The 25,144-nt window shown below is 35.7% G+C and overlaps 1 protein-coding gene across 4 annotated transcripts in view; it reads right to left on the reverse strand.

Moving 5' to 3' along the window:
• The window catches only part of LRBA (LPS responsive beige-like anchor protein), a 408,434-nt gene that overhangs the window by 267,322 nt on the left and 115,968 nt on the right, over window positions 1–25,144 (reverse strand). For all 4 annotated transcript variants that reach the window (XM_064651760.1, XM_064651761.1, XM_064651759.1 and 1 more), the window contains one exon: window positions 10,391–10,455. In XM_064651760.1, coding sequence (XP_064507830.1) covers window positions 10,391–10,455 — 65 coding nt within the window. The remainder of the gene's footprint in view (window positions 1–10,390; window positions 10,456–25,144) is intronic.

Raw genomic sequence — 25,144 nt, forward strand, 5'->3', positions numbered from 1 at the left:
AACATAAAATCATTTGTTTGCCTTGCACACATAAGCTAAAGTACATTTCAACAAGTTCACAGTCTAATAAGAGCCTGTCTTTATAACCACAGGATTTATTGTGCAGGATGTCTTCTAATGCATACAGTGTTAGTTCTATCCCAAATAACTTATTTATCTGAAATAAGGCTCCACCTGTCTCTAACTGTATATTTGAAAGTATGATCATCAATGCTCTGCTTTCTCTTTTCCAATACCATTGAGAATTCCACACTTGCAGTAGACTTGCAGGTCACAAGCCTACTCCCACGAGAAGAAATCCAGAGGCAGAACAACACATTTGTTCACTGCCCCTCTCATTACAAGGCTTGGAAAACTGCAGCACAAAAGCCACGTGAGGCCATGAGCTCATGAACCAGCCAAGCTGGTGGATTACTGTCTCCCCATGGATGAAGTCTTGAAAAAAGAAATATGTATAACTCACTATTTGAAGCACAACTTCACCTTCTGTTTGGGGAGGCTTGTACAAGAGAAGCCTCTATTTTAAAACCATATCATAACTATTTTAATTTTTCTATTTTAATAACTTTTTAGAATGGAAGTAGCTGCTGATCAAGAAACATGCAATTCTGCCAATTTATCTGCATGCATTGTTAACTTTACTTTCAAAGACTTGCAGAACCAGCATTGCTGCAATAATGTAAATTCAATATTGTAACTTCTCATGACATAAAATTGAGAAAATAAACTAGTTAAGAAGGCGTTGTTCATGCACCGATAAAATAAAAACCCCAAACCTCTGTCTCTACAATTTACAATGATGTTCAGTTAAAATAAATATCTACTAATAAACCAGCAACAAGAAATTTTGCATAACCAATTTCATAGTCTGGGCAGATTCCAGGCGTTTGACTCTATGATCCCCAGTAGCACATTTAAATCTGACACAGAAGCTTTTAAATAAACATTTTTTTATCAAAGTACAAACTGACTAAAAATGCATGGGGACCATAAATACTCATGTATGACAATTTACATGTAACACAGCTCAACACCATGCCATTACTTTCATTGAGTTTCTCTATACCAGTATCTTCTGCTAGCCTGATCAGGCTTTGAAAAATACTAGTCATCCTCTAAAAGGTCTACTTTAATGTAACAATCATTATCCTCTAGTCCCACCTTTTTTCATCTGTTCAAGAAATCACCCTATATAATAATAGTTCTAACACTTTACATTTAGTAGATAAAAAGGAAAACTATGTTGTAACCACTGTTGGCCCATCATGTTAGCGACTGTATAATGGCACTAGCTATACATTTGCAGACATGATGGACAAGTTCCAAACAAAGCACAAAACTACATTCCTTCACATAGGAACAACGTTCTCAAAACAGAATAGAAGTGTACCCAGCGAAAACAAAGAGCTTTCAAGTCTCAGAAAGAGTTTTGTCTCTTATGGATCAGTTGCCACTTCTGTCATCCACACCTCTCCTTACTACTCCCACACACTTGCCTCATTTTCTCTATGATACTCCATACAGGGCTAGGTCAGCTAGATAAAACTGAGACATGATTTTGTAGATAAATCCTAGTTGAACTTGTCCTTCTGCCAAGCAAGAATTCTTACAGCTAACAACCAAGGAATTGTCGGAGCTTAGCATAAGCAACTACTGGCAACTTCAAGCTATTTTCAGAGAAAGCTAAATGATTCATATTATTACACATTTACTTCTGTTCTTACAAATTCCCAAATGCAGGAATGAAAGGTCTTAACAAAACAACGATAAAAATTATTTACTCACATAAATGAAGTCTATATGAAACATTATACTGGTTTATACCATATGTCAGCTGTGTTCATTCTTTACTTTCAAGAACTTTAAATTTTAATCTTCTTTTTCAGTCACCTTTTCCAAACACTGCATATGCTTAGATTAACCTTCTTACAACAAACAATTCAAGTTGTATCATCACCTAGGGCAGTTTGGATTTTCTTTATGAAAACAGTATCCACATACACTGCACACCACTCAGATTTCTATTTCGAAATTACCCCTAAGTGTGGGACTTTGCAAACTAAATATATATCTATAAATAAATGTAATGATAGCATGATATAAGAGAGGAGTCACCATTAAAAATCAAAGGCCAATACAAGCTCACAGCACCTGTATAAATGAACATCTCTGATAAATGAAGTTTTAATCATCTACTAAACACTAATTTTGGTAACCTTGGCAGCTGCTACTTTTATGGAAAAGGTAAATAAAACATTGAACAGAAAGCTCACTGCTTTCAATAGAAACAACTGTTTGTAGCCAAGAAGACCAATGCTGAAGCAAGGAAAAGAATCTGACTCTTGCTGTAGTTCAGCTCCAAACTACATACAACACATTTGGTACATATGGGAGAGGCTACAAACCGTATTACCTAGACCAGGTGATTTTTAGAGACAAATGCTTTCTTCTTAAGGAAAAGTTTAGAAACATCGGGTTTGCCTCACTAAGACAGTAAGTGCACTTCATGATTTAAAAGGATCATAATGGTCCTTTCTGGTTCCTACTCCAGCCTCCTGCACAGATTCTACACAGATCATTAATGTCTTCTCCAAAATAGTTTCACTTCCTCCATCAAGTCTGTACTTTCTGTTTGAGCTACAGCATACCTTTCCCTTTTTCTGCACTTTTTGACTTTTTTTTTTTTAAGAGCATACCTTCACTTTTTTTTTTTTAAGGTTTGAAGATCATAGCATCATGGAATGACTTGGGTTGGAATGAACTTTATTAAAGATAACCTAGTTCCAACCCCCTGGTGTGGGCAAGGACACCTTCCACTAGACCAGGTTGCTCAGAACCCCATCCAACCTGGCCTTGAACACTTCCAGGGATGGCACATCCACAACTTCTCTGGGCAACTCATTCCAGAAAAAAAGATAACTTTACACCATGTTCTCCCACAAAGAAGTTCTATAATATGGTAATTAGTGCCAATTAAAATAACCAAACAGATAAAAAACACAAACAAAAAACCCCCAGTCATAACTCTTTCTTGTCTGCTTTTATCCTGACTTTTTACCCAGCAACTAGATCACATTAGTTCTTCTTCTGTCAAATAAAAATTCTACCTAAAACATCTCTAAATACTTTTTTCTACAGCAAAAGGACATCTTTGCCTTTCACTGAGTAAATGCATAGATTAATTTCTTCTCTCTTCCAAAGTATGCACACCCAAGCTAAAACAAAATCTCTAAGTCTAATAATTTCCTTCTTGCTTCATTTTTATGCAGACCCATGGACCATGCTTCCCTTATACTACTGTCTCACATATCTGCTTATTTTTTTCAGTGTTATTAAACACCAAAATACTGCTGAAAGTGGCAATTTACACTCCACTTTCCCTGCCAGATTCCCTTCTCGTTTGTTTTTATTTATGACACGCTACTGAGTTAGGATTTTTTTTTCTTATCTTAACATGAGAAGACTGTGGATGGATATGTTCTGTAGAAGTTAGACATGATATCTACGATTTTAAAGACTCTGGATAACAGGTCTACTCATCTGCTTTCAGTGCACACCAGATTCCAGGTCTGAGACAGACTTTTATTACTTCATCTAAGCAGTTTCTTTCCAGACTAAAATATTTAAAAACATGTGATTAACTTTGAAAAGAAGAGCAGCCTAGTAAAAACAAGCAAGGGATTCCACGCTGGAAGTTCAATATATACTTGCATACTTTGCTGGGTCAGGAATGAAGTGCTAAACCACTGAGAGAAGGAGTTCCAGATAAATACATGAGACAGACTGATTTTCATTGTCATGGAAGAGAAAACCACGAGAATCAGAGCTAGAACTCTTTCTCTGATTTCTGACTGCTGAATCCTTAGATGATCAAGTAAAAAGCTAAGCTTCTCCTAACATCAGGTAAAAAAGAGGAGGTAGAAGAGGGAAAAAATGGAACAGAAAAATATATGCAAGCAGAAGCAAGTGAGAGATTGAGAAATCCTGGGTTAGCATTACTGATGTCCAACAAGTATCAATTTTAGTCAAAGTATGAAAAAAGCTCTACAGTAGGTGACATTTAAAACAGCTATTTAGGCATAAATCTATCATGAAGTACTACAGGGAGAGACTGTGTATGTTCCAAACACTATCATAGTGAACCCTGAGACAGCCAAGAGAGGCAAGCTTTCCTACTTGCACTCCTCATAAACACACCACATGAGAGATCCTCTAACTTCAAAAGGAGATATGTTCTGCAGGGATACACACTTTATGGGATCTTTTACGGGATCTGACTGTTCAATGTGTTAAGTGTTGGAATTACTGACGCAAGGAAGTTTTAAAATTGCTTTGTGGAGCACATACTTTACAGATCTGCTATTCAATTCTCAAAAATACTAAGCTAAGTCCATACGGTCCTGAAGACTGAAGTTTGAACACATTTATCCCCTTAAAATATGAAAGGGGGGGGAAAAAAAGCAAAGTCCCAAAATTGTGCAGACTCGTCAAAATGCTGACTTGGTTATGCAATAGCATAAAATGTAACAGCACTTTGAAAAGACAGCTAAGGAGGGACACACCAATCCAATCTTTTCTATCTAGGAGAGCCTCTTAGGACACGTCAGAGCCTACTGAAAACTGTAGTGTTCACATTCCAAGAGACACTGCATACTCTGATTTCTGAAAATGTACCATCAGATAGCAATAGTACAATACGCACAAGAATGCAGCATAAATTTCATTCATTTATTTTTTAAAAGCAGATATTACCAAAAACTTTCTGCATTAAAAAAAAATAATTTAATTTCCAGGCACTCAGAAGTGTTTTATGAATTTCCTTTTTCATAGATCCAGCAAATTAGTTATGTATCTCACAAGCAAAACCTACCTTTGTCACACACATACCTTTCGAAGTAACTATTTCCAATAATAAAAGTTTACATTAATTTTTAATTAAGACGTAGTTCTCCCCAAAAGCTTCTGCTTACCCATTAAATTGCACCAAAGATCCAGTTACTCAAAATGATGCAATTTAAATCCAAGCACAAGTAATCAAAATTCAGTGTAACAAAGAAACTGTTTCAAAAATGGTTGTGCATGTCACAGTATACTTAGTGCACACACAAAAAAAATCATGTAGTGTCAAGAACCCCACCTCAAGTCAAGTTATTTGCCTTTGAAACACATCCAGGCTACAATTTCTGATGTTCAGCACATTTGAAATGTTTTTTAAAGTCTAGCCTAATGGTCTTCCACAGTTCCAATTCACACATAAACAAAGCCTCTCCTGCTACAAAAACAAACCAATAACATAAAAACCCAGAAATCGCCAAAAATCTCTTTTACAAAACCTACCACTTAAACAGAATGGGTTGCTAAAAATAAAAAGGAATTGGGGAAAACACCCTTTTTAACAAGGTGTGGAAAACACCTCAAGACTAAGGTGCAGGTTCTGTGTTATCAGAATCTCAGGACAAGGAGGCTGCAGCAAGGGGGGGAGCAGACTGGTAGTAATCAATTCTACTTTGGACGTGACTGCATTTACCATTTTTTTTCCTGGTCAATTATGCACGAAGTCTGTCAGTTATCATCCAGTTTTTCATTAGTAGCTGTATTTTCCTAACTATTTTCCATCACAGGAGTTGCTCCTATGGCAACACAGGCTCTAACATTCATTCCTTGAGAGTGACCGCAGTGCTGCGAGTGAAAGACAATCGAGTGGGGCAGTCGACATCTGTCCCCTATTTTCCCTTCGGAAGGAGTCCAAGTAATTGGCCAACTAGTTTGATTGCCAAGAATTTCAATATTAAAAATATTTGCATCTATGATCAGTCAAAAGCAATACGTACAATTTAAGACAAGGAACAGCAGGTGACATATATAGAAATTTTCTTAGTACCGTTCTTAAAAAAAAAGCTATAGAAATATAGATGATTACAGCATTCCAGATTTTATACTACTAGATGTTAAGTATTGAAAGAATAATACCAGTTACATTTGGAGAGGTTTGGGACATTTTTTTGCTTGGTTGGTGGAATTTTTACTTGCTAAAGATGTTAAATTTGCATGCTGCCTGCCTTCCTTCTTCTCTCAAAAAATGTTGAGTTAATCGGATAATTCCAAAAATTGTTTTTAATAGAAGGCTAGAGTTTCTCAAAAAATAATAATTTTAAATCCAACAGAGCACAAAAATCCTTGCAAGTATCCTTTTGGGAAAAAAAAAACAAAACCAAACTGTTTTCAACTACACCAAAAGACATATTAGAAAATCTTTTTATATGGAGGGGAGAATTTTGATTAGATTTCATTACTCATTAGACAGTAGAGAATGTAGCAACAAGAAAAAGCTACAGAAAAACAAACTTCATTAGTTCTGCTTCTCCAAGATACGCTTGTGAATCCCTTAAGTTTTGGGTTGATTGGTTTGGTTAAGGATTTGAAAAGGCAAAGGAGAAGAAATTAAACATAGACTGTGCGGGTTTAATGAGGTTATCTTTCAACCAAACATTATGTGATATTTTTTCAAAGCAACTGCTGTGTGAATATTCATTTACAAGTGTATAAAAACGTATGTATAGAACACTAGTCTGTAATTCTTTGGATGGCCAAGAAAATTATGCTTGAGAAAATTAAAATTAAGCATCTTCAAGAGTCTATTCAACTGAAAATTGGAAAGAATAATTGCTGCAACATGCTTAGGAGACTGATCCCTCAACCCCTGCCATGCCAAACCCATTATCACCCCAAAGGGGATAATAACTGTCATGCCTAGTCTCGAGCTCGAGTACGTTTGTTAGTGCACTGACTGATACAGAAAACAAGGTCCAGCATAAGAGATGCTTCACACTAAAGTGTGCTAATGAATCAAAGCGACAGGAGAGAGTTTTAACCTTCACAGAGTAAAGGAGTTGTTTGCTAACTAGTCAAGTAGAGGAAATAAGAGCCTAACAAAAGCGACATTTGTGCATGCAAGGAAATAAAACAAAGCTGTTTGGGGGTTTTTTTAAGTTTATAAATAATAGCTGGGCCATCTTGTGCAGAAGGAGGAGACATAATTAGTTCCAGGGTGAAAAAAAGGAATCAATCTGGACACCTCTGAAGTCTCTTGGCCATGACAGTGAACTAGATCACACCTCAGGGATGGTATTGGTGAACAAATTCCCTCATCAGTAAGCTCTCAGGTTCAGGCTCCAAAACAGGCTCTCCCTAAAGGGAGGACCTGAAGGTGAAAGGCAAGCACAAAGAAAGAAACCTAGACTGACAGAAGTTCAGCAGGCTAAGGAAAACATTTTGCAACCTATACTTCTGCTGCACAGATGGCTCAGTATGTGGAGAAGCCGTGGGTACAGGCACCTTTTTAACAAGGTTTCAAAGAGCATTAACAGCGTTCCCAGACATTACAATAATAGCGAACAATACTTGCTCTTTTTTATTAAAAACAGCTTAATGTTCAGTGTAGCAGTGTACTGAAACTGATGTTTCTTTTCCTGCACAGAAAGAAGTTATTCTCCCATACCTGCTCCTTTACCTTTTCACTTCTATTCTGTAGCTTCCTGGTTTTCTGTGCAGGCTTTTTACTTTTTACAATGCTTGTAAACTGTCCTTCAAGACTTCGGTTGTGTGTTTCAGTTTTAGGTAGGTTTGCAGTTCTGTATTTCCACAAAAAAGCCTCCTGTTTAGAGACTGTTCTTCAGTTCAAGATTCAAAATTTCACTAGGCACAAACCAACCAATTCTGCTATACATGTGTAGTAGATGTGATATACCTGGAAAGCCTGTGAGCAACTGTGTGTGTACCACATTAGTTAGTTGTGAACATGACAAAATTCAGACCAACACATTCTGAGCACAGCACACTCACTGGAGACCTTATGAGTCCCAGAGAAAAACTTTCTGCACATATTTCTGTCCAGGGAATCCTAGCCAAAACATGGCAAGCCTAAACATAAAACTTTCAACCGCTGTGAGAGAGAGAGGTACATTGATACCTTTCACATAAAACCAAAAAATACATTTGAAAGCAAGTATAAGAAGAGATTTATATCTCCTCTTCCAGACCTCTTCCAGAAAGATTTTTTCAGTCATCTTATTTGCCTGATAAACAAAACCTGTAGAACACATCTCAAACTGGAATATCCTCTGGCATTGTTGGTCCAAAAAACTAGAAATAAATATCAGGAACAAATCCCTGGTTTACAAAGGTTATAGGATGACCACGATTTTCTCCACCAAGGCAGCAGACAAGAGAAATTCTGTGATACCACAAAATCTAGGCAGTTCTTCCAGTCCTTAATTTTATTTTATTTATTCCAGCTCTCATGCCATGGTACCCTACAGACATCCTTCCTTACTTGCTGTACCAGTTCTGTCCTTTGTTCAACCACCTTCTCTTCTTTTCTTGTGCACTTCTAGAAACAACTTAAAATTCAGTTTTTATTATAAAATCATGCAGCTAAGGTCTGAATTGGTATCTATTTTTCTTAAGTTTTAATTAAAAGATTTCAGCTTCTGGAGTTTCTCAGATTATAGTGTTATGGTAAAAATACATAAAAATAGCAAATACGAGAAAATCCAAGGTCGGAAGTGTTTTAGTCTTAGTTTATGCCCAAGGAAAATAAATGCAAACTGCATAAAGGGAAGAAATATAGAATATAGTTCCTGTCATATGAGGGATAATAGTTTCATTTTAGTGAATGCTGAAAAGCCACAAAGCACAGCAATGACCGATTCAGCAATAACTTTAAACAGCAATGGAGAAAAATGGACACAGATAAAAAAAAGCCATTCTTAAGAAATTAATCCCCTCTCCTCTTCACCCTAATCAAAGTTATGTTCCCACTTTAAAAAAAAAAAAAAACAACCTAAAACACAAGTCTGCTACAAGTCAGAAATGAAGTAACAATTACTTAGACATTTTCTTCTAACCAAAACCACACTTTTCAGTCTTCAAGGGATCATTTGTCCCTGAGACAACCACTCTGCTCAGGCCAGACTATAGGTTATTGATGTTGTTTATGGAGGTGGGGGAGTGATTCCATCTGTCTGTGATGGGCACTGCAGGTTTTGAAGAGAAAACAGTCAATCCCAAGCAGTTTACTGATAGAATGCTCTCTGAAAGCCTGACCTGGACAAGCTGAACAGCTACCAGGTAACTGCTACTTACAGCTCAGTCTCAGCAACTGATTTGTTCACGATAATCATCTTACACAGATGAACCCTACATTTGTGGTTTACATGTGTGTGGGATCTCTATGTTATCTATGCTAATAAAACATTAATCAAGGGCCAAATTTATAGCGGGCATTTTGTAAGGAAGGTCAAGACAGGTCAGCCTCACATAATAGGAAACAACTACAGGCTAGATCTTAACACTGTAACTGAACACCCTTGTTACTTTACCTTGGCCCTTGGGATCAAGACTGGTAGCAAAATGTTTTTTCTGTCTGAGAATGGTGTTTCTCCTACCATAAACTGAAATGTAACCATCAAAATGGCCATTATTTTTACGTATCTTGAGAACATCCACACATTTTAAGAGAAAAATTCTCAAATAGCCATTTTCCCCTTTCCTACAATGATAAAAAGATATTTATACAGCATATTAATTTATGTGATAAATGATTTTGTTTTGAATTCAGTAGCTGTTCTAGTCATGTAAAATTTATTGTCTTTTGGGATTCTTATGAGCTGAAGTTACTAACAGAATTTAGGTTTAAAGAAATGGTTTTCCTTATAGCACACCTTAGCTAATTCATTAAGACACGTTTAAAAAAGTCCTTAGGAAAAAAGTAAATATTGCTCTTGTCTGCCTCAGCATTCAATTCCTAATGAAGAAAATACTGATGGTTCTGAATAGTCACTACAAGTCAAAGAGCATGGCCTCATCACCTGCTCTGTCATTTTCTATAAGTTCCAGTAATACACATATAAAGTTATGGCTAGAGCATAAAACTAATTGGCAATATTAACAGATTTTTTTTCCTTAAAGGGATTCCTTTCTATTTTATGAGGTAGATCAGAAATAAATGAGCAAACTGGAATCTAATTTTTGAAACAGAGGCTTATCTTACCGTTCCTAGCTATAATGTCTCTCAAATATCAATTCCCTTTCTCAAGAGATTAGCTGAATACAAATTATAGTTTCAACATTAACCAGTACACAAAGACAGGAAGAAAGAAAATCCATGAGACACAGATAAGCGAAATATTTAATGTCACTAAAGAGCACTCAGATTCTGCAAAATCCCATACTCAGAATGGAACCAAAGTACTAAAGAATATGAAATCATGCCTGTGGAGCTCAAAGAAAATGACATAAAAAGGGAAAAGAAAAATTATTTTGAACAAAATTCAAGCCACGCAAGTTCCTGAAAGCTAAGACCGAGATTCTATCAAATATTGTGACTTACCTTCCTTCATTAACAAGCTCAATAAAGGCAAGGCCAGCATTCTTCTGTATAGAGTTTTGCCACTCCTGGGGGGGAAAAAAGAAGAGAAAACTGTAGCTGCATAAAAACAAAACTAAGAAGAGACATTTTCAGCAACAAAAATCACTTTCTTTTCAGTTTTAACAACTCACACCAGCATTAGCAAACATACAAGGCATTAATTGTGTGCTAATCAGGAAGAATGAATGCCATCATGAAGGAACAGGACAGGATTGTTTACTCAAGGTCATATTCTGTTGAGGGGAGAAGAAAATACAAAAACATCCCACAAAGGACTCCGTCATTTTCTTTTGCTATGTCATGTGGTAATTCTGAACTTAGCCCAGTTCACTGATGCTTTTTGCCTTATTGAACCCTGATAATGCTAGAAAGTGTTTTACATTAATGCAAGGCTCATTCTTTAGACACAGATTTCTCTTATAGCTTGAAGTCTAGTTAGCATATTTGCTGAAAATAATCCTCACTTCAGCATCCCATAGCCACCTCTGCTCATAAAAAATATCTGTTAACAATACAAATATTGCACCATTAACACACAAGTCTGTTTCAAAAAAATTTAACATATTTTTGACACACTGAAATGATGGTAGGGGCAGACACACATGCACTGCACATTCCTTAAACGCAGCCGAACTCTGAATTACCACAGAATTCTACACCTCTTAAACACGTAGGTGGGTTTTGGCTGGCCCTCATAAGAGACACAGTGGAAAGAAACCAACCCAGCTGACCTAGCACTGGGGCTTGTTTCCCTCATTTGAAAGCTGAGGAGAAATGGTTAACAAAAACACAAAGTAGATTTTCAGTCCTCGACCAAATAGGAACAAGTTGACCGAGCTGGAAATTAGGGTAGTAAATGTGTAAACCTTATATTTTGGCATAAATGTAGAGGCATTTGGATAAAACAGGACCAATACAGCTTTGATTTAAATTCTACACCTTTTCTAATCTAATACAAAAGACTGATTCTGCAGCAGACAGATCGTTAAGTTCCATGTGCAGCTTCCTTAATTCTTTAGGCCTTGTACGAAAAAATTATCCTAATGATTATCCACATTTTTCTTTTCAAAAACCTCATCAGCTCCAAGGCAGGCAAAAAGTGCAAAACTGCAAATATGTCAGACTTCAAATTTCAGATTTCTGAAAGTAGGAGGTTTTGATATGCAGTGTCATAGCACAATTTTGCTGCTTGGTGTTGCAGAATTCTCTCTCAGTCAGTGACACAAAGGTTTGATCAGACACACACAAGAGCCACTAGAACAATGTTGTTTGTTTACAACTTAAATCCTGTCCACCCGCCCCACCCAAAAAAGATTTCCAAATTTGAAATGCATTGAAATGACTGTAACTGATCTCTCGAGGCTTGACGTGTTCCAGGCCCAACACGTTGTTTGACCACGTTCAAGCTGCAACAATGTAGAACAATTTTCAAGGAGCCAGAATTAAAAGTAGAATAATTGGAATTTGCGATGTATTCTTCATCATGAATTATAAATGCATTTCATTACTTTTTATGTAACTAGTTTATATGCATTAATAAAAAAACAGCATTCTAAGCACCAGTTAAGTTCTGTTTCACATATGGGGTTTTGGGGTTTTTTGAGGCTACATCAAGAAGCACCATTGGCCCTTATTGCTACATTTATCTTACCAATATTTCTCCCACCATCCTTCCCCCAGTTCTCTCCTATTACCTTCTTATGGCCACCACTGCACCACTTTGAGTTAGCCTGTAAGCTGCCTGAAGTGGTTTTAAGAAGCATTTATTCTAACAAAAAAAAAGTCTTTTAGTTTCTAATATTCTACACAAAATAACATATGCAAGTACTCCCTATAAGAGTTTTTTCAATGTATTATCAGTTTCCAAATATTTAGCTTCATATGATGATAACAAACCATTCTGTTAGTTTAAATGTGAGAAAACTCAAGAAAAGCAGAATAATTTTTCCTTTTCTGACAGTGTCCATCTGCTGTTCCGCTTTTTAAAGAACTCACAATAACACTTGAAAATTTAATTGGTGAGGATGGAGGCTGCCAAAAGTGAAAAGAAAGTGCATTTATAATGATACTTTTCAGCATTTTTCTCTATATCAGACATCATCAAAGAAAGTGTTAGTCTAAACAATTTCATAAGTCACAGCTGAACACACCCTAAAGCTAATTTTAATAGCTGAAAGAAAAGACTAATGGTCTTCATCTTTCATGATCCATTCAATATTTCCCCACAGTATATGTTCACTCTCAAACAATTACACTCAGTATGCATATTGCATTATTATATCAACATCTTAGTTATCCATCTCCCAAAAGTATTAGGGAAAAAACACGTTAAAAGCTTCAAACTCAACCACTAATGCAACTAAATAACTACAAAACACATTTCAGCACTTTCCTAAGGAAGGACTGTAAGGGAAGATCAACAAAGTCAATAATTTCATACCTGTTCTAAGCTGTACTTAATTGACCAGCATTTCCTAGGGCTATAAATGTTTAGTAACTGAAAGACATAATCTAATTTTAATGCTTTTGGTCACTGTATACTCAATAGTGAAGCAGGGAAGAAAACAGAAGCACTAAACATTATCACAAATAGCTACAATGAAAAATAACCATTACAACAAAACAAACACATTTTATTCAAATACTATGTCTTATAAGGAGATTTCCTAACTCATTATTGTTTCACCTATTTCCTTAATAGAATCTATAAACAGCTCCATAAGTACTCTAGATAAAATGCAAGTACTATACCCTTTCCTGAAATGGTGCTTCAAAATTAATCTGAATTATAATTTTGCATAGAATAACATATTACATTTACTTTATATACAACTCTGCCATAAGCAAAATTATATCCCAGTTCTCTATAGCTTTAATTTCATATCATCAACAAGTTTCATTAACACATTCTTACTGCATGCACAAGGATCATTAAATGAAAACATTAAACAGTAGTGGTCTTAAACCCCTCCTTTCAGAAACTAATAATCTCCCTCAAGGTTGATATCATGACCTGTTGTCCCATTTGAGTCATGTTGGGGTTTTTAATCTATTTTACAGTGGGTTTTTTTAATTAACTCCAACTAATGATCACTCATATGACAGTACCAAGTGCTCTAACAAAACTCATAAATTACCACATTTACTTTTTGCTAGGAAATACAAACACCAACAGAATGCATTAGACCATAACCAACGAGATTAGTCTAGCAAATAGTCTTTAGTAATCGTACCTCCCATTTTATGTCATTGCAGCTACATGTATATGTAGTTAATTCAGTCTTCAGATGCATTTTAAAAGTCTTTTATATTACTTGGTCCTCATATTTCCTTTCTTAAAAATAATGTATGTCTCTAATCATATGGCATCATCAGATAAGTGAAGGTCCTTAAAAATTTCTGCCTTGAACTTGATTTTTCCAGTGTCATGTCTATTTTTTTTTCCATTTGTTTTTGGCTTCCTACTCAGTCTGAGTATCCTTGTTCAGTTCTAACACTTCAGGAGCCTCTTATTTACTCACACAGGCCTGGCCAAAAGCTTTTTCTACAAGCAGTAGATAGCAGGAGCCAGCTTCAAAACAAAGAATGCAGGTGGTTCTTTACACAAAGGATAAATATATTGATATTACTTAAATACACAGAAATTGCACCCAATTCAGAAAATACCTTGAGCAAAAAATAGCTGAAGAGTGGAAAAGTATTACACTTGCTTGTCCTATTTTATTCTTTTTGAGCATCTCTTTGTGTCTATAGTTGGAGATAGGACAGACAACAAGCAAGGTGGAGCCTTTATCTAACCCAATATAACCATACCTAAACTGTAATCACTCAAACAAATGCCAAGAAAATTCTCTTGATTAAGATTTTTGTTGGTTTTCAATTTCAAGTGCTTGCCTGTAGTCAGCAAATGGACATACCCCTGCTCACCTGTACATTCTAAGGAAAAAAATATAATCACATTTCAAACAATTATGGCAGGAGGGTTGGACCTAGATGATCTTTAATGTCCCAACTCAAACCATTCTACAATTCTATGAATTACCCCAAAATATACATTCTTCAAGCTGTATAAAAACATTTGGAAGACCAACCCACCAACTGGTCTGATGGCTAACAATTAAACATGGATCTTTAGAACAGAATATTTAGATCATTTGCAATATATGAAAACTGCTCTATTCTCAACTGTAACGAACTGCACTACTGCTTTCATTCATGTACACATACACTTGCATGCTCCTTAATAATTCCTTTTTCTCAGAAACTTAAAAGAACATCCTTCTAACAAGTTTAACACATTCTACAATTAAGAACTATATCTAGCAGTTGAAACACACACTAGTAAGCAGGGAAAAAAAGGAGCAAATTCTTTGCTAATCCATCCTTCCCATAAAGCCGGTGGAGTTCTAATAATTTATTTTGGTTATGAAACAAAGGAAAAGGATGACTTTGGTACTGACAACTATGAATGGAGCACTAAGGAGCAGGGTGGGAAAATGTGTTAACATATGACTAGGAGACATATTATATCCTAGAGTAAAGGTCAAATCTGCATGAAAAACTTGTTCATAGAGAGATATACTAATCTTTAAGTGCCTAAAGTAAACTATCAAGAACTTTTCAGCAGTGTTTGCACTTGGTGTCAGCACTCTCTCAGCACCACATCCACTACAGGCTTGAATGAACTCAGCAATAAAGAACATATAGTGAAAAGTAGATTATATCTCAGCTGGGTTCTTCATAATTAAAAAAAGTTTGACTGCATGTTAAGCAGAATATCTGCAAACATAAATTACTTCTAAAGATTGAAGCATGCTTAAATTATTTTAATCTACAAAGCACCATTGAAAAAAATTAAAACCAACATGGAATTATGGGAAATCATATCTAGAAATTATGTAGCCATTTAGTATCAAAATTAGCACATGCCAAGTAATTATGAAAGAGAAACATTTGGCAAAGATGTGACACAAATTAAGACTAGCACAAAAATACATTTGAGACAAAGTTATCCAGTATACATACAGACATATCTGTATGTTCAAATAAAATTTAAGATTACAGATAAATAATGACAGAACTATCAGAAAATGACAAAGAAAAAATAATTTCAATAACTGTATCCATGGCCTTTTCTCTACAGAACATCACCACTGTTGCTGAATCCTGACACAAAGTGAGAACTTGCAAAAATATTTACTACTCTCCTAAAAATTCTGAACCCCTTGTCAGGGGCAAAACCTTATCAAACAGGCTTGGATTTATTGAAATTTAAACAAAGGTTTCCCTATGAAAGGTTTACCATTGCATCTATGTAACAAGCCAAGCTATCTCACCAATCAATACAGAGGTTTTGATTTCAATAAGGGTGATAAAAGTTACTCTAACCCTGGCCAGCTACAAGCTCTCAACAGATGATCATCATTAGGCCTCTATCGGGCTTCCACATACTCAGGCTGTACAAATGTGTCCTATTAGTACATGGTCTGTCTGTTTGGCAACTCTGGTCCTAAGACAAATGGCAGCTGCTGCCCTTCAAGGTCTGAAGTCAAGTCCTCAGGGAATCTAAAAGCCCAACTGGAAAAATCAAGGCCTGTTCATTAGAGACTGCTCCAGGGGAAACTTGCAAGGCTGCCATTAGAACTATATAAAAGAGCTAATTATTTTTATAAGACTTTTAAAACTATCAAACACACTCAGTTATAATAAAAAGTATTTACTGCTGGCATTCCATTTAAAAGACATTGCTTTTTGTCAAAAAATCAGCTAGTGACAGTACACAACTGAAGTCTTTGTATTAAAAATTTTAATGAGTCTGCTAGGAGAAAGTTGTGTAAAAATGAACTAGATGAAATAGCTTCTCCAGCGAAGGTATAACACCAAGCCTGCTGTTGTGGGAAAATATCCCAAACACACTCATATCTAACTAATGAACTATAAAGGTGGGCTGAGGTTGTGCGTCTGTGACTATCTACCCCTGAAAAAAGACGAGAAATTCAAGAAACAAACACGTTCAGTGTTTCTAAACTGACTGAAAAGAACAAATAACACTCTTGTTTCAAGCCTATGCTGTTAAGGAACAACTGAACATGCTGCAGTACACTTGTGTATTGATAGATCAGTCAGAAAGGCACAGGACCCACTTGGTATCAAACACTAAGATTGAGCAGGAAAAAAAATGGAAACTAAAAGTTTTTCAGTATTTTTCCTCTGAAAAAACACAGAAACAAAGATTATAATAACAATTGCTACTTTCATAAAATATACTCTGGGGAAAAGCTGGAACATGACCATTTTTTTTTAATTCATAACTACACAATTGTTTACTATTTTAACTATGAAACTGAATCAAAGTTTCTTATACCGAAATATTTTCCCAGCTGCACAGCATGACAACACTGTATCGAATTCTAATGTTATAACAGATCACCGGTATAGAGTATTTATTACAAATCTTTTAAAAGTGCTATATGAAATTCATTAGTGTTCCTTAATCAATTCTTGGACCAACATGCACATTTAGCTTCCGACAGCCTAATTCAAAAAAGCAATTACAACCCTAGTCCTTATGTAAAAGGACGACAGAAAGAAGCTATGTTAAACCAGTTTAAAAGAATGAAAATGTAAAGAAAACAGATTAGGAATGATTTATATCAATGCCTAGTGCTGAAGTTAATTACAAGTAACCCAATAAAATAGTGCCTTTATTATTGTACAGCAAGTAATAACCCTAGACGCAGAAAACAGAACTCTTTGCCGACTTTTGCATGCTCAATTCCACAGCACACTACATTAAGAATTAAAGAAGTAGTAAATAAGCCATACAGAAACAGCAGGTTTTTAACTAAAAGCAGAAGACTCCCCTGCTGTTTAACCATGTGGGTTACTCCATGTAAACAGAGCTTCCTATAAACTAGTATTATGTTGTTAGTGGTAAATGCCTAAAACTATAATGAGAGTTTAATTTCAATACTTAAAACTTTTGAGTTCAACTCACAGTAAGTTTTTATAGATTCTGAAAATAAATTATACACATATAGAGCTGGAGTAGTTTACATACTTAAGTACTAGATTCTTCAGTAAAAATGCTACATTAAAAACTGTCAGCTTTTTAGATAATGCCCTTTACGCTATGAGATTATTCTCAAAGTGACAACTGTTTTCTCTACAAACTATGCGAATCTATCCTAAAAAATACAGTTTCATGTAAGACACAGAGCATAAAATGTTGCAGCATATACAGTCTTCAACAATTACCCACAGCCAGAAAATCTCGAGATAGGTTGCAGTTGTCATAATTTATGCTGATACCAAATATTCTTAAAACAAGATTTTAACAATAAACAAAAACTTAAATAACTTAATCTGAAAGGTCATATAAAATTATGAAAATATCACTGTCTGAATAAATAAAAATTTTATCAATAACTATCACAGCATAAAAGGTGCATATCATCACTGCTCAAACCTAATTTTTGTATCTAGTTTCAAAAAAGTAGGAAAAACTGGGGAAAAATTAAATGAGTAATCACTGATTTCAGATCCACAGTTTCTGATGTAGGAAGCAATTTGCCCGGGCAGCTTCTCCCTTTCTCTCTCCCACTAGCAGGCTGTTGCCATGACTCCTCATGAAACAAAATTAGGGGTCAGGTTTGAGTTCATCTAGAAGCAAACCTTTTCCACTGCAGTTTCCTCTTCAGGTTCTTTAACCATCGGCTGTTTTCAAAGTCAAGATGAAAGACTAGCTTCAGAAAGAATAGGAACAGGAATCTTAAAAATTAATTGAGAAATCAAAATACCAAGTAGTTCTGTAAACATGCAGCAATGGAAAGTATGAAGCTGTGAGTTAAAGGAGATGAGACAGAAAAACAAAAGTGAGGAAAAGGAACAACACAAGATTAAAAAAGGGAAGAGATCCAAATAATCGCATTGCAGTCACAGCAACATTTTTTATGAATAAAGGCAAATAAATTGAGGAATAGCAAGAATATAAGGCAACTGACTCTTGATTTCATTGGTTTTTTTAACTTTGATTGTCATTTGAGATTTTGTAAAAGCACAGAATGGAAAAAAAATTGGCTTTCAAGGTAGACTACTAATTATAAGGACAAGAAAATCGCAGCACAGTCACTAATGCACAGTTGCACTAGTAGTGATGGACTGATCCCACCCATAGCAACATTCATCATCACCACCAAATAGCAGCAACCTTCTTGTTCAATATTTTTAGCTTTAAATAAATGAATTTAACTAGTAAAAGAACTCAGTAATATACACAGTGTACACTGGTTTTGGAACCACAAGCCCCTTTATACAGCAGGTGGATTGAAACTAGATGATCTTTAAGGTCCCTTCCAACCCAAACCATTCTACCATTCAATGATTCTGTATTACTCTTTTCCCCAAATGTAGCTCAGTTTCTATTCAAACTCTCATAATGATGCAGGCAAATGATAGACAAGATTCCCACCATCATTGTACCTTTGAGGGAATGGAAATGAAGCATGTAAGCCAGTCCCAGCTCTTCATTCAAAAGTCAGGATGTCCAAACCTGTCCTTTGTTATTCCCTTGGGCAATCCTATCGTAATGCAGATCTTTTCTTAAAAGATTTAGAGAAAATGAAGCTAACTCAAATAACAAAAAAAAGGTAGAAAAACTAATGCATCTCTTCCAACATGCTCTACTTGCACATTCCTCTCCCTTCCTCATCCTGCATCTGTTGTCTTCCTTTAGACTAAAATATAATACACAACACACTGCAACACAGGGCTCTATTTTCATGTTTCCCTACATGTTGCTACAATAAACATGATAAAGTAACTTTCTGCTCCTCTCTTTGCAAATCCTCCCCTGCACTCATCAAGTAAATTTTTGAAAAGAAAAATATAACCGTTTTAATTAGAAGCTTAAACAGATGTCTTTGCAACTATTCAAAGAGTACTGGAAAATCCAGTTGATTCTTCTGAATCAAATATGGCTCAGAACTAGGATCTAACGCTTAACAGACATGCACCTCAATATCATGATTTCTGCATAATCTGAATTATGAGTTTTTAGTAAGTTATACAAGTTATTTATTGGAAGATTAGTGCATCATCAACAAACTTGGATGAGACAGGCATTTTCCCAGTTGCAAAAATATTCCAAAAGGCACAGATGAATATAAATAAGGTTAAAAGTTAAACAGTAAACTGAAGAGCACCACTATGCAAAGTTTCTCCTGGTAGAACTTCAAGTAAACAGTACTTCTCCCCAAATCATAAGTTCCTTAAGCAGTGTCACTTGGAAACAGAGATAACATTATTTCATTTATGAACGTGAACAAAAAAAGTTCACATATTTGTAATTAGTATTAAATCAGCAACAAGGATTGCTGCTCACTGAACTTTCCATAATCTCATACCCCTCCCCTCACCTAAACCTCTTTTCATAGTCTCAAATTAAACAGACTAGCTGTAAAACAGCAGGGTGTCAAATTAAAGCACACTTTATTTTCAGAGGTCTCCACACTTCGCGGCTGACTTCCTGTCAGGAAGAGTTCCATTTCAGTGCAGAGCCCCATCAGCAGGGAGCTCACAGAATTAAGTGCCAGTTGATATTACTTTGTTTTGCATTTACCACCCATGAGAATATTGTTCAAAGATCTAGTTATAAAGTCAGCATGGTATCATCCTTCTGACTAGACTGCCAAGCCACAGGGTGTGCTCTCACTGCACAAAACTCACCTTAAATGGTGGTGTTTTTTTAAGACCTAGTGTGCTGGTGAAGCAACAGGATGCCTTTTTTCTTCAGAAAAGTCTTGCTTCTGTAGCTAAATTATGTTCCCTTAGTTTTGAACATCTGCAGCAGTGTACATTCATAGAAATGAAGCTGTCCCATTCCCCTATCACACCCCCATGAGTCACACTTACATTAGACAATCCACACTCCTCCCTAGACATAAAAATGCACACATTAATCAAACAAAGTCCCAGCAACACACCTTTAAAGGTTATTATTTTTAGCTGTAGAGGATATGTTTTCCATTAAACTCACACCAACACCTTGTCCTGGATTCCTGACCAAATGCAAATCATTTTCAATTCATAAGAAAATTTTTCTTCATATGAGCCTATACTATTTGAAAAGTCTATAGAACAACCACTAAAGATTGTACTTTATTAAAAAAAAAAAAAAAAAAAAAAGAAAATCTGGGAGGGAAAATCCTCATTTTCCCCACAGAATTCTGTTTTAGTAAGGAGAACTTAGGAAAAAGTTCACCTCTCTCCACTCCAGTGTGGCAAACTATTTCTAAGAATGGTTTTGCGGTTTTTAACCCTATCTTTTATTCTTCTACCCAAAGTTTGCAAGTCACGTTGAATTCTCCAAGTGCCTTGTCCCAAGAAACAAAACTTCATATCAGTCCACACAAAAATATCATGGCTTTAACACACCTATCCATTTATAGCTCTCTGAACACCTTCTGAGTCTAATACATAGCACTTGAGCATCTTGATTTTACATATAGATGCATTTTTTTAATTTTTGTTCAAAACCACAATTACTTCCCACAAAGAAGCTGTGTAGTATGAACCAAAAAACACTGGCTCATTCACACTACTTTTCTCAGTTTGCAGCTGATATGGCCTGCTTTTGTTGAACACTTCAAAGTACAGTGGCTGCAAATTGCAGAGGGCATTTTCTAGTGGGTCTAGAGCAGGTCTAGACTAAACAACCATTTACACTATTGCTTTGACCATTATTTATATCTAATATGCAGAAACATCAACTCCATTTAATGAATGTATAATATACCACACGTTCTTCTGTTTTTCTCATACTAAATGTAACACATCATAGTTTTTGCTCATCTTAAAATCCCACATCGTACAATTCATCTGGGAACTGGAGAATGAGTAAACCTTTAAAATATCCTCCTAGACTAAGTATTATGGAAAGATATAAGGAGGTAAAGCCAAAATACTAGCTCACACACTTTAACTACTGTGACTATTACCTGCCAGGATATAACTATCAAGTGGTTATTGCATCATGAAGTCAAGGGAAGGTCACTTATTATTCATGCACTATTGGCAAATTATTCTTATTACATTCTAACCTATTTCCACACTTAAGGTAAAAGCAAAGTTATAAACTTCTTTGATTTCTACTACTCAGTAAACTGTCAATACACATCCACCCACTTCACAGAATATTGTTTTTTGCATGAGTCTATCAAAATTAATTTTTTTAAAATTTAGCCAGTGATGGACACAGACATTTTAAATGGCCTATCTGTAAGCCATTCTAACAGCAAATAAAGCACATTATTCCTGAAGCCAACAGTGATATCTAAGAGAAAAGACAGAGTTTAAACAGATCTTAAGCGTAGTGAAGTGTGAACTTTAGTAATCATTAAGAGTTGAAATAAACTCCTCTTTAAAAATATGCTCTCTAAGCAATTCCGTGGAACTCAACAGGCTAAATATTGCAGGTAATTACAGGCAATTAAACTTTCAAACAATTTAGAAAGCAACAAAAAATTGAAGCAGGAATGATGTTCCAAGAGGCAAGTTTTACATTATCCTGAGGTTTCACACAGACTGTATTACAATAATCCAGTTTTAGAGAGACAAAATCTACGTACTGCTTAAGCCAAAGAAAAAAAATACATTCAGCTAATTTAAATGTAATTTCAACATACTCCAGTTCAAAGAAAAGGTTTTCCCAGCTGTTTCCATTTATTTCAATCTTATCAGATTTGCACTTCAGATAGTTATCTGCCAAACTGATCTCCAGTTTCAAACACTTCGAATGCATAACACAGTTCAATGAAGCAAGGAGCAAAATATCCATAGCACACGTAATCCATTTGTAATTATTCCAAGTACTCTGCTCAGTGACATATACCCAGTATGAAAGTAGTCAATATACGTTTTCAGTACCCAAAGGGAAATCCTCAGTGATGGAAGAAAAACTTCCACTTAGGAAGGAAAGAAGTTATAGCATGCATAAACCCACAGATATATCTCATGTAAGGAAGAAACCAAGCGATCTAGACAACAGATCTGTGAGAAGGAAACTTACTGAAAAGATAGTATCTAAAATCCAAGCAATAAAGGACGGCATTCAAGGAGTCTGGATTCCACAGCCACATCTTCCAAGACTTTCATTCACTTTCTCCAGAGTTAATCCTACTGACCAGCAATCAAACAACTCACTGTGTTTATATCAAGTGTCTTGCAATGCAGGCAAAGGCAGAAGCCCTAAGACCTTACAGAAAAGAGCTGATGTCTTCATATATCAACAACCAAAGAAGGAAACGGCAATTGAGAACAACACAGATGAATCACAGTGTTGCTTTTACAGATTGAGAGAGCTTAATTTCTTTCAAAACTGGACTCTTCCACATGTCTGGTAAATGCCCCTAAGCTGCTGGACTACTAGCTACTTTGGAAGGATATGTTGAAATTTTTCCTCTGATAGATTATTCTACCTGGTGATAATAATAATTGTTACCTGAAACACCAGTTGAAACTTAAGCCCCTTCTGTCCCAGGAGAGCACTTCGAGAGCATAGCCCCTGGCTACTGTGGAATCTCCCTTCCCCTCTCTCTCTAGCTCTGACCACAGTCTCCACTCTGCAAAACTAAGGCATTGTAGACTAAAATACACCTTGCAGGGGGGAAAGAATAGCAAGAGTTTTGGAGGAGGAAACAGTTTATGATGTAAAACCTCTTCACTGAAAATATCCTGAAGTAGCACTGAACATAAAGCTTAATAGACATTTCCCAGCTACTTTCCATCCAACAGCATCCTAAAGAAGATTAGGATAAGGATCTTCCATTTTTGTGTTTCAGTTACAAGGGTCATGTAATATTTGTCACTAAATTGCATTGGGAACATCCTTACTGCTGCTTGCATAACAAACAATAACATGTCTGGCAATCCTATATTTTCAAATGTTAAGATTTACACAGTTTCATTAATATGCCTGGTTTCCCTTGGGATGAATCACATCTGAGGTGGCTTAAGAATCCAAATAATTCATAGCAGAGCAAGGTGATCTTGAATATTCACTTCCTACCACAGCCATCTCATCTCTACAAAAATCTAGGCTATCAAATATTCTCCCAATCTTCACATTCTTCAAAAGAGCACAAGTGTATCTCATACTAAACTAGAAACACTGAATACTTCATACCTTTTCAAGGAAAGTTAGCAATACAAGGCAAACACCTGTGGGCATGATTGATGCAACATCTTTTTCTGAACTTCATTTAGACTTTGGTAAATTCTTTTTTCTATTTTTATTTGTGAGGATCTAAATCATTTTCATTTGCCTAATAAAGTTTTGGTTCTAACCATTTTATCATGAAAGCAATCTATCATTGAAGTGTCGTGGGTTTTTTTCAACTCAAATACAGCTACATGAATCTTTGATAAAGACAAAGATCCTATTTGCAGAAGTTCACACTATATAAAAAGAAAACCTTCCAACTCCCAGTATTTTCCAAATGCCTTCTAAAAGAAAATTAGAGCATGTATTACAGTTGATAGAAAATCATTTGACAGCTTACAAAATCCCCACAAAATCTACCCTCTATGCCAAAACATATACATTTTTTTTAAAATCACATCTATAAATGGAAATCAAATCCTTTTTAAACTTATTTTCAGCTTTTATAACATAAAGTGATTAGATGGAAGAACATTACTGTGATTAAAATGTCATCATCTAACACTTGGGGCACATAAAAAGTACTCAAACAGCATTTATTCTCTTCATATCTAAACCAGGATATTGTTAAGAGTTTTGATGAATCTGTTGAGTTCAGCTGCTATGGCATCATAGTGACATCAGTCTTTAGCTAACATATACCCAAATCAATTAAAACTTCATAGCAATCACTACAGTTATCCATCACATCAAATAGCACTTAAAAGTAAATTAGGAACCAGTGCAGATCACGGAGCATCAGCATAAAGTGTTCTCTCTGCAACTGAAAACCTGCCATCTTCTACATCAACTAAAATCTCCAAGTAATTCAAAGACTTACCACATTTTAGAACACGCTGCAGAAATCCATTCCTGAGAGAATGAATTTGGATCACTGATGCAAATTTTTTTTTCTGAGCAGAGGATACTCATAAAAGCCTGAAGATCCTACTGCAATCCCACAAACAGTGAAGTAATGGGGTGGAAGCAAAAGGAGGGTGTGAGAAAATTCTGCTGAAAAAAATCCAAATCGTAACTATTATCTTATTGCTCTCCCTTAGGGAAAATAATGCTATCATCCTGTTTGTATGGGTGCATGACTGCATGGCACAGGTTGATATTGCTCAAATAATTAAGATTCCTAATCAAAGTAAGAGATATGATATGACCAAGATACTGCCCATGCAAGAGATGTAACCTGACTTCTTTAGGAGCAACAGAATCCATTCAAGAAGGGGTTTAGTAGCATATGAAAGATCATACTAAAGAAATAACCTCAGGCAAAAATTTCACCACTTAACCAATGGTAACTGGACTAGAAAAAAAGAGAGCTGAAGATCCTTAAGTTTCCCTACAGAGGCAGTAAGACCAGTTTTCACAGGGTAATTTTTTTCTGCTTTAATACTACTGATCAGCCTCTGCTGTATTTTTAAAATGCACATGGTACGGCCCTGGATCATGCTTTTCTCGCCAAAAAATAACTCCAAAAACTATCAGCACAGGACATTTTCAGCCAT

The sequence above is a fragment of the Pseudopipra pipra genome, chromosome 4 (genome assembly GCF_036250125.1).
Source record: "Pseudopipra pipra isolate bDixPip1 chromosome 4, bDixPip1.hap1, whole genome shotgun sequence".
Classification (NCBI taxonomy): domain Eukaryota; kingdom Metazoa; phylum Chordata; class Aves; order Passeriformes; family Pipridae; genus Pseudopipra; species Pseudopipra pipra.